The 13698-nt window shown below is 53.9% G+C and overlaps 1 protein-coding gene across 4 annotated transcripts in view; it reads left to right on the top strand.

The window, feature by feature from the left end:
- Nucleotides 1-13698, top strand: part of LRP5 (LDL receptor related protein 5) — a 110765-nt gene that overhangs the window by 78715 nt on the left and 18352 nt on the right. For all 4 annotated transcript variants that reach the window (XM_082342845.1, XM_082342844.1, XM_082342846.1 and 1 more), the window contains exons 12-16: nucleotides 3001-3324; nucleotides 4885-5084; nucleotides 10086-10294; nucleotides 11705-11895; nucleotides 12571-12780. In XM_082342845.1, the coding sequence (XP_082198971.1) occupies nucleotides 3001-3324; nucleotides 4885-5084; nucleotides 10086-10294; nucleotides 11705-11895; nucleotides 12571-12780 (1134 nt within the window). The remainder of the gene's footprint in view (nucleotides 1-3000; nucleotides 3325-4884; nucleotides 5085-10085; nucleotides 10295-11704; nucleotides 11896-12570; nucleotides 12781-13698) is intronic.

Raw genomic sequence — 13698 nt, 5'->3', positions numbered from 1 at the left:
ACTCCTGGCCTTGCCACTTGCTGTGTGACTTGAGCCAGGTGACTTAACCTTTCTGTGCCTCGGTTCTCTAATGCCGATGGTCCCTTCCTCCTACAGCTGCTGCTGTGAGAGTTAACTGAAAGGATGAGAGTGAAGGCCCTTCTCACCAAGCCTGGAGCACAGTCACTGCCCTCTGAGTGTTTAGTTAATGATGGTTGTTGTTGGAAAAGTCCACTCCGAGTCCCGGTCCGGGGCCCGGGGCGGAGTGGGGTCGGGCAGCGTGTGCGTGACAGAGGCAGCCAGGGAGCACCTTTATTTCAGAACTATCTTTTTTCTAATGATAAAATAATCAACTTAGAAAACTTCTAAAAATGCAGAACAACAGGAAGAAAAATTTTAATGATCCATAATTTCACCAGTCAGTAATGTATATTCACCTGTTGGCATATTTCTTTCCAGTCTCAAAATTTTTTTGATTGATTTTTTTAAGCAAATATTTTTAGCTGTTCATCTCTGAAGATTTTTTTCACTTTTTTCCTTTTGAAAAATCATTTTGAAAATGTTGTTTCAAATCGTGCCATGTATGATCTTCATTTGGCTTTCTCCCACTCCTGTACAGGAGAAGCATGTCCCCATGTCGCCAACGTGTTTTCACTGGTACCGTTTTTACTGTGAAATAGAGCATACGTGAGGCGCTCGTACAACACACACACTTTGACCAGTGAAGACTTAGAAACCCATGCCCAGGTGGAGGGACAGAACTTGTCGAGTGTCACCGGGCCCTGCACCCGCTCTCCCCACCTCACGCGGCCCTGAGCCTGCGTGTGGCCGCAGTAGTTCTAGCAGGTGCACACAGGTGTGTGCTCTGCGTGTAACTGCTCGGCGGGTCACGTGATCAGACCCTGGTTCATTTCACAAGCCCTCTGCTGCTGGCGTTAGAATGGCACCAGTGTTCCCAAATGAAAGCAGGGTGTGGGCGGGGCTACCTTCCATCTGGAGGCTCTAGAGGAGAATCCATTGCCTTTTCCATCGTCTGGGGGCTGCCTGCATCCTTGACTCGTGGCCCTTCCTCCATCTTCAAAGCCAGCTGTATAGCCTCCACCAGCCTCTCTCACACTCTCCTGCTGCCTCTTACAAGCACGCTTGTGTTTGCACTGGGTGCACTGGGATAATCCAGGATCGTCTCCCCATTTCAAAATCCTTAATTTAGTCACACCTGCAAGGCCCCTTTTGCCGTGTAAGGTGCTATATTCAGAAATTTTGGAGATTAGGATGACCTCTTTTGGGGGGAGGGGGGGAATGTTATTCTGCACGTAGTTTTTATCAAGCACTTAATTTGTGCCGGCATTTTGACCATTCTACGTGCATGATCTCACTGAATATTTATCACAATTATATCACAAACCTCATTTTTTTTTCTTATCATAATTTATTACATTTAATTATCATGGATACCCATGAGGGCACTCATAAGAATAACCATTTTGGGACTTCCCTGGTGGTCCAGTGGTTAGGACTCGGCGCTTTCACTGCCGTGGCTCTGGGTTCGATCCCTGTTTGGGGAACTAAGATCCCACAAGCCACACGGCATGGCCCCCCCCCAAAATACCCATTTTGCAGATGGGGAGACTGAGAGTCAAGAAGCTTACATAGCTTTCCCAAGGTCACATGCTGGTCAGGGGAGAAGCGAGGGGGCCCAGGCTGACTGCAGAACCTGGTTTCAACCACAGTGGTAGACTGCTAGGCAGAAGGTTTTATTTTATCAGTATTTAAAATTTTGATTGACATATATATACAGTCAAGTACAAAAAAGTGGTCAAGTTGGAGAATTTGTACGTACAGATACTTGTACATACACAGAAGCATCAACATAGCCTGTGTAGCTCCCATGCAGATCAAAGTAGGGACGTTTCCAGCCCTCAAAAGATTTTTAGTCAATCTCACCAGCCTCCTCAGGGGTTGGTGCTGCCCTGACTTGTGCTGTTCTAGAACTTTCTATCACTGTGACAGTACAGCGTGTGCTCTCCAGCGTCTGGATTCTTTCACTCAGTCTAATAACTGTGAGAGTCACCCACGTTGTTGTTATTCTTTTTTATTGCTGCGTCATTTCCATTGTATGAAGATCCTACCTTTTTGTTTTTAATTTGTTTTATAAAGTTACAACATTTTATTTATTTATTTATTTTTTGGCTGTGTTGGCTCTCCGTTGCTGCGCACAGGCTTTCTCTAGTTGGGGCGAGTGGGGGTGCGCGGGCTTCTCCTTGCAGTGGCTTCTCTTGTTGCAGACCATGGACTCTAGGTGTGCGGGCTTCAGTAGTTGTGGCACACAGGCTCAGTAGTTGTGGCTCACAGGCTGTAGAGCGCAGGCTCAGTAGTTGTGGCGCACGGGCTTAGTTGCTTCGCGGCATGTGGGATCTTCCCAGACCAGGGACCGAACCTGCGTCCCCTGCATTGGCAGGTGGATGCTTAACCACTGAGCCACCAGGGAGGTCCCAAAGATCCTACCATTTTTTAATCCATCCTACTATTTTTTTTTTTTTAAATTTGGCTGTGCTGGGTCTTAGTTGCGGCACGCGGGATCTTTTAGTTGCGGTATGCGGGCTCTTAGTTGCGGCATGCGGGATCTAGTTCCCTGACCAGAGATCAAACCTGGGCCCCCTGCATTGGGTGCTCGGAGTCTTAATCACTGGACCACCAGGGAAGTCCCTAATCCATCCTACTATTGACGGACATTTGGGTTGTTTCCTGTTTGCGGCTGTTACACATAGTTGCTGCTGTGCACATTCTCATCTGTGTTGTTTGGGTGGATGCTGCATGCATTTCTCTTGTGCTGCAAGAGGGGAATTGCCTGCCCTCAGGGCAGGTGCACATCCAGCCTCAGTGGACCCTGCTTGTTTCCCAAAGCGGTCACATGCTTTATGAGCCCGACGCAAGTGGCCAGGCTGCAGGTTGAACTGGTTCACCCACAGGACACCCGTGCGGTGCCCGTTGCTGACTCGGTACCCGTGTGTCTCCACGCAGGTCAGGAACGGGTCGTGATTGCCGATGACCTCCCGCACCCCTTCGGCCTGACGCAGTACAGCGATTACATCTACTGGACAGACTGGAACCTGCACAGCATCGAGCGAGCCGACAAGACCAGTGGCCGGAACCGCACCCTCATCCAGGGCCACCTGGATTTCGTGATGGACATCCTGGTGTTCCACTCCTCCCGCCAGGACGGCCTCAATGACTGCATGCACAACAACGGGCAGTGTGGGCAGCTGTGCCTGGCTGTCCCCAGCGGCCACCGCTGCAGCTGTGCCTCACATTACACCCTGGACCCCAGTAGCCGCAACTGCAGCCGTAAGTGCCTCGCTCTCCCCCTGTCCCTCACTCCCACATTAGATCATCAGTCTGACTCTGGCGGTTAAGGTGGAAAGAAGCTTTTTATCTGGGGAAACCTTGGTGCACATGGGCAGTTGGGCAGGTTGTGCACTTCACATGTTGCCTAATGTTACCTGGAGGCTCAGGCTGGGTGGAAGACCTGTTGCTTCATCAAGACACGAGTAGATGGTCCAAGCCCTCAGCTGGCACGCCCCATGGGAGGCTCTTTGGATGTGAAAAACAGTCCCTGGGGGGAGAGCACCCACTTATAGGGCCAGGCATTGTTCCAAGTGCTTTTTATGGCACTTAATCCTCCAGCCTATGGGGTAGGGAGTATCACTGTCCCCATTTCACAGACAAGGGCCCTGGGCACAGAGATGTGTAGTTACCCACCCAAGGCCACACAGCTGGTAAGACTTGAACCAGGTTTGAATCCAGGCAGGCTGGCTCCAGAGTCCCTGCCCTGACCCCTTGCGTGTGGCCTCGTGTCCACTGTGTAATCCTCACACCGACCTTCTGAACGAGGTAGGCCTTTTCACTTTCAATTCTAAGAAAAGCGAGGTTCAGAGAGCCTGAGAGTGACTTTCCCATGGGCCCGCAGGGAGAACAGCTGTGTCCTGTTGGCAGGCTTTTCTCCTGTGACATCAGCAGAGAGCTAGTTATAACTCGGCCTCTGTGCAGCGCTAGACAGTTTGTAAAGCTCTTTGTCATCCGGGCATTGTGTGAGCCTCTCGCAGCCCTGGGCATTAAGAGGACTGAGCTTCCTTGGCCCAATTATGTGGATGAGGGACCTACAGCTTCGAAGGGTTAAGGGGCTTGGTCGAGGCCCCAGGCCTCGTATGTGATGGGCCTGGGGCCACAGCCTGGGATTCCCCACTCTTGGGCTCCCTTTGGTCCTGTTGTCCTTGCTACTGGGGGCCATAACCTTGAAGGGTCAAGTGGAGGTGCAGGTCACGCACTGCCCAGAGGGGATGTGACTCGGGTGCTGGCTCCCAAGGCCGGCAGACCCAGGGCTGTGACTTGGATTCTTGTGGCCCAGCTGTAACTCTTGACGTGGCTGCAGATGGTGGCCTCTACACATCCTGGGTCCTGACAGCCCTGAGGAGCGTCCCCTCCCGGTGTCACTGTTCACGTCACACGGTTTTCAGCCATTCCCTGGCGCACGTAGAAGCCCCTGGCGAATCCCACTGTCACCAGAGCATCACACACACTTATGGGTGGGAGTTTGATGTTCACTACCTTTCCCTCCTTCTGACTTAAGTCTTGATAATCTGAAAAGAACTGGATATCTAGTTTTAAAATAACACACACTCTTATAAAATATGGAAACAACAGAGACGTGTAACATGGAGAATAAAATTCCCCGTAGTCCACCCCCAAGAAACAGTTTTGCGTCTTTCCAGCCTTTTTCCATGTACGTCTCGTAGGTGCACACGCAAATCTACATTTTACCATAAAATGGAATGCCATCCTCCCTGCCCACTCCCTGTTCGGCTCTCAGACACTGACGTGCGCCCGCCCCCGTTTGCCTCTCTCCAGCACCCACCACCTTCCTGCTCTTCAGCCAGAAGTGTGCCATCAGCCGGATGATCCCTGATGACCAGCACAGCCCAGACCTCATCCTGCCCCTGCACGGGCTGAGGAACGTCAAGGCCATCGACTATGACCCACTGGACAAGTTCATCTACTGGGTGGATGGGCGCCAGAACATCAAACGCGCCAAGGACGATGGGACCCAGGTAAGTGTGCTTGTGGGGGTGCGCGGGGGGCCCTTCCACGAGGAGCTCGCACTGGTGGCGTCCAGGCTACGGCCCCCTTTTCTTAGCAGAGGGGGTGCCAAGAGGGCACAGTTTGGGGTAAACAGTGATTGGGCTCCGATTATGTCATTGCCAGGTATAAGGCTGAGCAGTGGGAAACCCTTAGATTGTGATTCTGTGTAGAAACTGGGTTTTGCAGTTGTTTAAGTAGCAGTGGTGGGCGTCAAACCCCATGGGATTTCTTTTCCTTTCCATAGTGGTTCTGTGCAGGGATAGTTGATATTGGTTATTCTAGATTTATCTTTTATTTTAGGGGAGTTGTATAGTCAGTTCTGTTATAATACAATGTACATGTTTCTGAAAATCACTGCACTGTACAAAATCGCCCAGTACAGACCACAGGGCTGGTGGGGGAAAGGGGGTTAGGTGTGCAGCACTCAAAAGGCCATCAGTGACAAACAGAAAAAAAGAGAGGAACCTGGCAATACAGGGGCACTGTCCTTCGAATGTGAAGTGGTTCGGTACATAAATGCTCCAGCAGATATGGCTCTTGACATTGAAAAGACCTGAAGTTGGCGGAGGACATGGGGGTCGGAAGGTTGCAGCTTGTGGGTTTTTGTGGAACGCTGGAAGGAGGGTTGTCTGAGAGGGGACATAACGTTGTAACCCCAGCGTGGATGGCGTGGCTCCCAGTGCACGGGGGCTGGGGGTCGCTGGAGGCACGTGTGTCTGTGGGCCCCTGCTCGGTGCGGTGCTGCTGTGTCCTCTGCACTTGCCTAGTGTTTCTCCTGGGTGCAGTTGTGCAAAGTGAATGCGAAACGTGCTCTCTGCTCAAATTGTCCCTGATACATCACTGCATGGGGACAAATACATGTTTTCCAAATGTGAGTCTAGCAGAACTGACTAGTTTTCTGTGTTAGGTGTTTGTGACCCATGCCAGGAAGGACATTGTCACTGCAGCCTCGGGGCACACCCGGCGTATCCAGCCATGTGACAGGGAACTGTGGCCAGAATTCCAGTAGGACGTGCCTGGCTGGTCATGCCAGTTTCTAAAGACTCCTTTCACAAAAGCTACAGAACCCAATGGTCTCTTTCTCAATCGAGTGGTCAGTGTAACAGCTTACGTCATCGTGGTGAAATCTTGATACTGTTAGAACAGCGATGCAGATGCTTGTGAGTGGAGATTTTCAGAAGATTTTCGTGTCTGTAATGGAGGTGTTTCTCTTCCCCACCCTGAACTGGGTGCCATTGCTGCCTGTAAGACTGGGCCTCACTTGCGACAAAATACCTCATCCACCCACGATGTGAAGTTAACAAGTCATCCTTTGACATGTGTGTCCTTGGTTGATGGTAAAAGCCCCAGCTGTGCCCGAGCAGCTGTGATCAGCATCTCTGTGGGGGCAGAGCCTGGTGGAAATGGTGGGAATGGATTTCTTTCATCCCACCCTGGGCGCAGGTGACAGTCCCTTTGAGTCCTTTGGAGAACAGGAAGTGTTAATTGATGGACCATGGCTTCCTGCTGAGAAAGTTGCTGGGCGCAAATTGCCTTAAAGTCCCATGGAGAGGCGTTCTTTTGCATTCTTTTATGGTGTCCGGCAGAAGTGGGGGAAGACTTTGAAGAAAAAGCCCTTTTAGGAACACTTAATCTGGAAAATATTCATTTCCCTTCCTGTGTCTCTTGCTAAACTCCACCCTCTGGTGGCTTTGATTATTAGGGGTACCACCCCACCTCCAAGGATGGTATTCTTAGCTATCATCTACTCGGCTGTCGTTTTTCTATTTAATTTTTTATTCTTTTTTTTAAATTTAATTAATTAATTAATTAATTAATTTTTGGCTGTGTTGGGTCTTTGTTTCTGTGCGTGGGCTTTCTCTAGTTGCGGCGAGTGGGGGCCACTCTTCATCGTGGTGCGTGGGCCTCTCACTGTCGCGGCCTCTCTTGTTGCGGAGCACAGGCTCTAGAGCGCAGGCTCAGTAGTTGTGGCTCACGGGCCTAGTTGCTCCGCAGCATGTGGGATCTTCCCAGACCAGGGCTCGAACCCGTGTCCCCTGCATTGGCAGGCAGATTCTCAGCCACTGCGCCACCAGGGAAGCCCTAATTTTTTATTCTTTTATTGTGGTAAATATACGTTACATAAAATGGGCCATTTTAACCATTTTTAAGTGTACAGCTCCATGGCATTAAGTACATTGATATTGTTGTACAGCCATCACCACCATCCATCTCCAGAGGAAACTCTGTCCCCATTAAACACTAACTCTCCATCCCCCCCATACCCCCAGTCCCTGGTGCCCACCATCCTGCCTTCTGTCTCTATGAATTTGACAGCACTAAGTACTTTCTATAAGTAGAATCACCCAGTATTTGTCCTTTTGTGACTGGCCTATTTCACTTAGCACAATGTCCTCAAGGTTCATCCACATCATAGGAGGTATCAGAATTTTCTTCCACTTTACGACTGAATAACACTCCACTGTCTGTATAGAGGACATTTTGCTTCTCCGTCCATCCATCAGTGGACCCTGGGGTTGCATCCTCCCGTGAGCCGTTGCTGCAGACTTTCCCACTTGGTTAAGTACCACTTTGTACTGGTGAGGGGGCGGGGTGTGGATTGTGACGTTGAATTGGATTCTGCTAAGATTTTTTGCACCGGCATCAGTGCTGTTCCTTATGGTAAAATTGGAGTTTGGGTTTTATAAAACCAGCCAGCCGTGTAAAGTTTATCTCCTCGTGCCTGTGTGCCTGGGGAGGGACGTGGGTGGTGTGTTGTTACAGCATGCACTTTTCTCTCAGCTGGTTGTTCCGACGAGCGTGTGCCTGGCTCCCGCACACCCACCCTCCACAGGGAGCCTGACTCTGGCCAGGGCTAGCTGGAATCTTGCTTTACTCCCAGGCCGTCGGCTGCACTGGGCTGTGGTCTTTGGCCAGAGAGCTCTGTGGCTCTTGGGAAAGGAATGTGCCGACTGGAGTTGACGCCTGGCTCCTAGGGCCCGCAGCTCCTGGGGGCGTGGATGTTGTTACCTGCAGAGATGCTAGTGACGTGCTTCCAGCTGCCCAGCAGGGCGGGACCAGAGGCTGCTGTGTGTGTGTTTGGGGGCGGGGGGTTCCTCTCCAGCTGAGTCCAAGAGGCTGGGCCTGGGGAAGGGGGCTTCTTTTTGGCTGCAAGCCCCCTCTTGACCACCAGGAGACTTCCTGTTTTATTGACTGCTGAAAAGAGGTGTATTAAGAGGGTCTGCAAATGAGCTGTGATCAGAACATCATCTAAAGATGATTCCCTTCTCAGAGGAGGAACTTTTCATCCAAACCGTTGGTGGCAGCAGCCCAGGAGCTTGGGAAGCCCCTTTGCACCAGGTCAGGTCACCTGAGAACCCAAGGGGACCAGATCCAGCAGGGAATCGGCCTCTAGCCTGTGAGGGAGGCGAGGGAAGCTCTGGGCGCTCTCCTTCTCCTGCATCAGTTCATGAAACAAGGTCCCCTTTAAAGGGATTCTCTGTCGGTGGCTCCGAAAGCCAGGGCTCATCCCTGAGAGGCAGTAGACGGCAGGGAGTCCGGCAGCGCTTCCGGGAGAGGCTCGGGGTGGAGACCCGCAGGGAGCGTGAGGGGCAGAACAGACCCCGCGAGGGGCACGTGCTGCCCCTGGGCTCCCGGCATGCGCTGTGGGGCAACCCTGCACCCTCACCTGGCCTTGAACCCCTGGCCTGTCTCCCTCAGGGAAGAGGCTGTGAGAGGTGGACCTCTGTGCTGGACACCTATTGTCCTGGCACCCTAAATTTAAAAAACAATAAGATTTGAGGGCCTTCACTCTGGAGGACGGTATGGAGGTTCCTTAAAAAACTAAAAACAGAACTACCATACGACCCAGCAATCCCACTACTGGGCATATACCCTGAGAAACCCATAATTCAGAAAGCGTCATGGACCACAATGTTCATTGCAGCTGTGTTTACAATAGCCAGGACATGGAAGCAACCTAAGTGTCCATCGACAGATGAATGGATAAAGAAGATGCGGCACATATATACAATGGAATATTACCCAGCCATAAAAAGAAACGAAATTGAGTTATTTGTAGTGAGGTGGATGGACCTAGAGACTGTCATACAGAGTGAAGTAAGTCAGAAAGAGAAAAATACCGTCTGCTAACACATATATATGGAATCTAAAAAAATAAAAATAAAATGGTAATGAAGAACCTAGGGGCAGGACAGGAATAAAGATGCAGACATAGAGAATGGACTTGAGGACACGGGGAGGGGGAAGAGTAAGCTGGGACGAAGTGAGAGAGTGGCATGGACATATCTACACTACCAAATGTAAAACAGATAGCTGGTGGGAAGCAGCCGCATAGCACAGGGAGATCAGCTCTGTGCTTTGTGACCACCTAGAGGGGTGGGATAGGGAGGGTGGGAGGGAGGGAGACGCAAGAGGGAAGAGATAGGGGAACATGTGTATATGTATAACTGATTCACTTTGTTATAAAGCAGAAACTAACACACCATTGTAAAGCAATTGTACTCCAATAAAGATGTTAAAAAAAAAAAAAAAAAAGAATCCAAGGGAAGGAAAAAAGAAAAAAAAGATTTGAGGACCTTAATCCAAAAGTTTGAGTCTAAGGAAACAAGAAGTGAGAAGATGTCTTGAGCCGGGGGCCTGTGATCCTGGGCGGACCGCTCAGCTGCCGGGTGGTCCCTCTGCACGTGCGGGCGCAGGCCGGCCAGCCCGGGTGGGGTGGCTTCCAGGAAGCCGGGTCCGGTGCCGTCACTGGTGGTGGGGCCTGGCCTTGGAGCCCATGGGCGAGAGCTCTCCTGGAGGCTGCTGGAGGGATCAGCTTCACTCTCAGGCGGATGTGTGGGCAAGAGCTGGTTTGAAAGGAGAGGTTCCCAGACACGGTTGGGGTTTTGACATTTGCTCTGCACTCGGGCACAGGCCTCCGCCCTCGCCGCCGTGACTTTAGACGGTGCTCGTTTCTTACCGCCCTCCAGCCCTTCGTTTTGACCTCTCCGAGCCAAAGCCAGAACGCGGACAGGCAGCCGCACGACCTCAGCGTTGACATCTACAGCCGGACACTGTTTTGGACGTGCGAGGCCACCGACACCATCAACGTCCACCGGCTGAACGGGGATGCCATGGGCGTGGTGCTCCGCGGGGACCGCGACAAGCCGAGGGCCATCGTCGTCAACGCCGAGCGAGGGTGCGGGGCCGCGCGGGTGGGGTGCTGCACCCGCTGGGGCGTGCCAGGGGCCCCTCCCGTGAATGCCGGCCTCTCGGGCCGGGCGGGATCTTCCACCCCCGACACCCCCATCCACAGCCGGAGTGGGGCAGGGAGACACCAGCTCATTCCCAGGCATGGCAGCGAGGCAGAGACGCCCAGGGATGGCCTGCACTGAAAGCCTGGGCAGGGGTGAGGGCTTTGCTGAGAGGCGCAGGCAGGATGTCATTCATAGGTCTGGTACCATCCCGCCAAACTTGCACCCTATTCAACCATCCCTTCCAAAGTGTCCCACGTGGTGGCGGGTTATTCACTTGCCTAGGGGAGGTCACTACCTGACTGGGAGCTTCTGCCTTCCCTGAAGCTCCCGGATGGGCCCTCAGGTTCTCTGGTAGGTGGAAGAGCACCTGAGACACGTTGACAGATGTGGAGGGTCCCAAAGGGAAGGACCAGGGCGGGGGGGTGAGGGGGCCAAAACCACGTGACGTGAGATTGGGAAATAAAGCCAATCGGGGAGGGTTTGGGGGTGCAAGGCAGGAGCATGGTGACCACCTCAGGTACCTGCGGGGCTGCCATTCAGGGCGGGAATCAGACCCATCGAGGCACTGTGTGCTGGAGCTTGTGCCCGGGGACGGCCAGGCAGACCTGGGTTCAAATCCCGACTCTTGTCACCTACTGCCTGTGTGACCTCAGGCAGGTGACGTGACCTCCCAGGGATTCAGTTTCCTTGTGAGGACAGCGGGGAGTACCAGCCCTGCAGCACCCGGGGGCTCAGTTACTGAAGGCGGTTCTTTAGGAATCAAAGGAGGGAGCGTGTACTAGTCCCGGGGGGTGCCGCAAGTGACCACAGACTGGGGGCTTAAAACACGGAGGTTTATTCCCTCGCAGTTCCAGGGGCCAAAGTCAAGGGCGGCAGGGCCGTGCTCCCACTGGAGTCTCTAGGGGAGGTTGCTTCCTGCTTCTCAGCTTCAGGGGCCCCACGTGCTCCTGGGCTTGTGGCCGCATCCCTCCACTCTGCCTCTGTCTTCACGTGGGCTTCTCTCTGTGTCTGTGTGGCCTCTTCTCTCTCTTGAGACCACTCTCACTGGTTGAGGGCCCACCCTAACCGGGGCGGCCTCATCTTGATCCTTAGTTACATCTGCAAAGACCTTGTTTCCAAATAAGGTCATATTCCAAGGTTCCAGGTAGACATGAGGTCTTGGGGACATTTTCCAGCCCCTCCAGGGCATGACCTTTCAGCTCCAGGTCCAGCCCCTAGAGGCTGGGGTCATATGACTGGTCACTTTCCGAAGCCCCGCTGGGTGCCCGCAGGGTCTGGGGCCGGTCTCTCTGGTGCTTTGCTGAGGACGTAGCGGACGCAGCACCCGTCCTTCACCTGCTGTTCTCTCGCAGGTACCTGTACTTCACTAACATGCAGGACCGAGCAGCCAAGATAGAGCGCGCGGCCCTGGACGGCACCGAGCGTGAGGTCCTCTTCACCACGGGCCTCATCCGCCCCGTGGCCCTCGTGGTGGACAACATGCTGGGCAAGCTCTTCTGGGTGGACGCCGACCTGAAGCGCATTGAAAGCTGCGACCTGTCAGGTACGCGCCCTGGAGCCTCCCCGGGGATCGGTCCCTCGGCAACCACCACGTCCGACCCGCCAGGACGCCCGCCGTCCTGGTCATCAGTCACGGCATAGCAGCCGCCACGTTTGTTGGGGACCTACTGCGAGCAGGCACTGGGCTGGGGCTTCACCACGTATAGTCCCCCCGCCGCGTTCCAGGATGTGGGTCCCAAATGATCCCCAGGTGGCAGGGGCCGATGAGGCTCAGAGAGGGTGAGCCAGCCGTGCAGGGCCCCCAGCGTCGGGTGGAACAGGAGTCCGACTGCTCTGCCTCCAGCGCCCATGCGCTCAGCTACTCCGCCGTGGCCGCCTTAGTCCGGGAGGCCCCTGGGCCAGAGAGGAGTGAGAATCAGTGCTTAAAGGGGCTTTTCTTCCGGAAGTTGGGGTGGGCTGGGGGCAGGGGAGGCACCGTGCTTGCAGGGGGCCAGCGACTGGGGCCATGGCCCTGGTCGAAGGGCAGCCCAGGTAGAAGCAGGGCTGTCCGAGAGGTGGTCTCAGATCTGCCTGATTCCAGGGAACGTGCCCCAGCCCCCAGCCCTGGCCAGAGCCCAGCGTCCCCCAGGCTCCCGGCAGCCCACCCTTCTCCCGAGGCAAGCGTGGACCGAGCTCTAGGGGTCAGCCGCCACTCAGGGGGAGCGCCTCCCTCTTGCAGGGGCCAACCGCCTGACCCTGGAGGACGCGAACATCGTGCAGCCTGTGGGCCTGACTGTGCTGGGCAGGCACCTCTACTGGATCGACCGCCAGCAGCAGATGATTGAGCGCGTGGACAAGACCACAGGGGATGCGCGGACACGAGTCCAGGGCCGTGTCGCCCACCTGACCGGCATCCACGCCGTGGAGGACATCAGCCTGGAGGAGTTCTGTACGTGGCGGGTGGGCAGCGGGCAGCAGGCAGCGGTGTGTGCAGACGCCGCCGAGGGGAGGGTGGGCCTCTTCACAGAGCACGGCGGCCCCTGAACTGGCCCCCTTGGAAAAAGGCAGGAGGACAGGCCAATGTGAGAGTTGTAGGACTGAGATCCTCTTTTCTTTCTGACTGTCGGCCAAGTCTACTCTCGGCTCCCGGAGGCCACCTTCAGGCCCTCGCCCCATCAGCAGCAGATCGAACCTCTCTGACTTCCTTTTCTACCAGCTGGAACCCACTCTGCTTTCCAAGGGCTTGCGATTAGATGTGGCCCAGTTTTAGATTAGTCTCCTTTTAGATTGACTCCAAATCAACTGATTAGTAACCTTAATTATATCTGTAAATCCCTTCTGCCGAGTAAGGTAACAAAACCACGGGCGTAATAGCTCATCACATCCTCCCCAGCTGGGGAGTAGGGCAGGATATTTAGGGGGCATTTTAGGATTCTGCCTACCCCAAGTCTGGCTGTGCCCAGGGGCCTGGGAGAGGGATGATGTCGGTAACTGGGACCTCTGGTTCCTCTACCCACCTCCGTATATGGCTATATGTGGATATGGAGGGGTGTGTGTGTGTGTGTGTGTGTGTGTGTGTGTGTGTGTGTGTAAGTGTCTACCTCTCCCTCTGTCCTCTCGCTTTTCTCTCTTCATTCAGTAATACACCTGGGCTGCCAGCTGGGTGAGCAGAGCCATCACTGTCCTTGTCCTGTGGTGCCCACGGTCTGGCCGCCTTCAGGGCCCCGGGGGCTGCCCCACCAGCCTCACCCCAGCCCATTACTATTGGCCTCCTGCCTCGGCCACACCATGTGTTGACTGTTCTGCACCCCAGGTCCTGTGCTCAGTATATTATTACATTATATGTGTTATTTCACAGTAATTCTAT

This window comes from Balaenoptera borealis (assembly GCF_965194805.1).
Source record: "Balaenoptera borealis genome assembly, chromosome: 11".
In the NCBI taxonomy this organism is placed as follows: Eukaryota; Metazoa; Chordata; class Mammalia; order Artiodactyla; family Balaenopteridae; genus Balaenoptera; species Balaenoptera borealis.
Note: the sequence above shows the minus strand (reverse complement) of the source record. Positions and strands in the feature narration are given on the sequence as shown.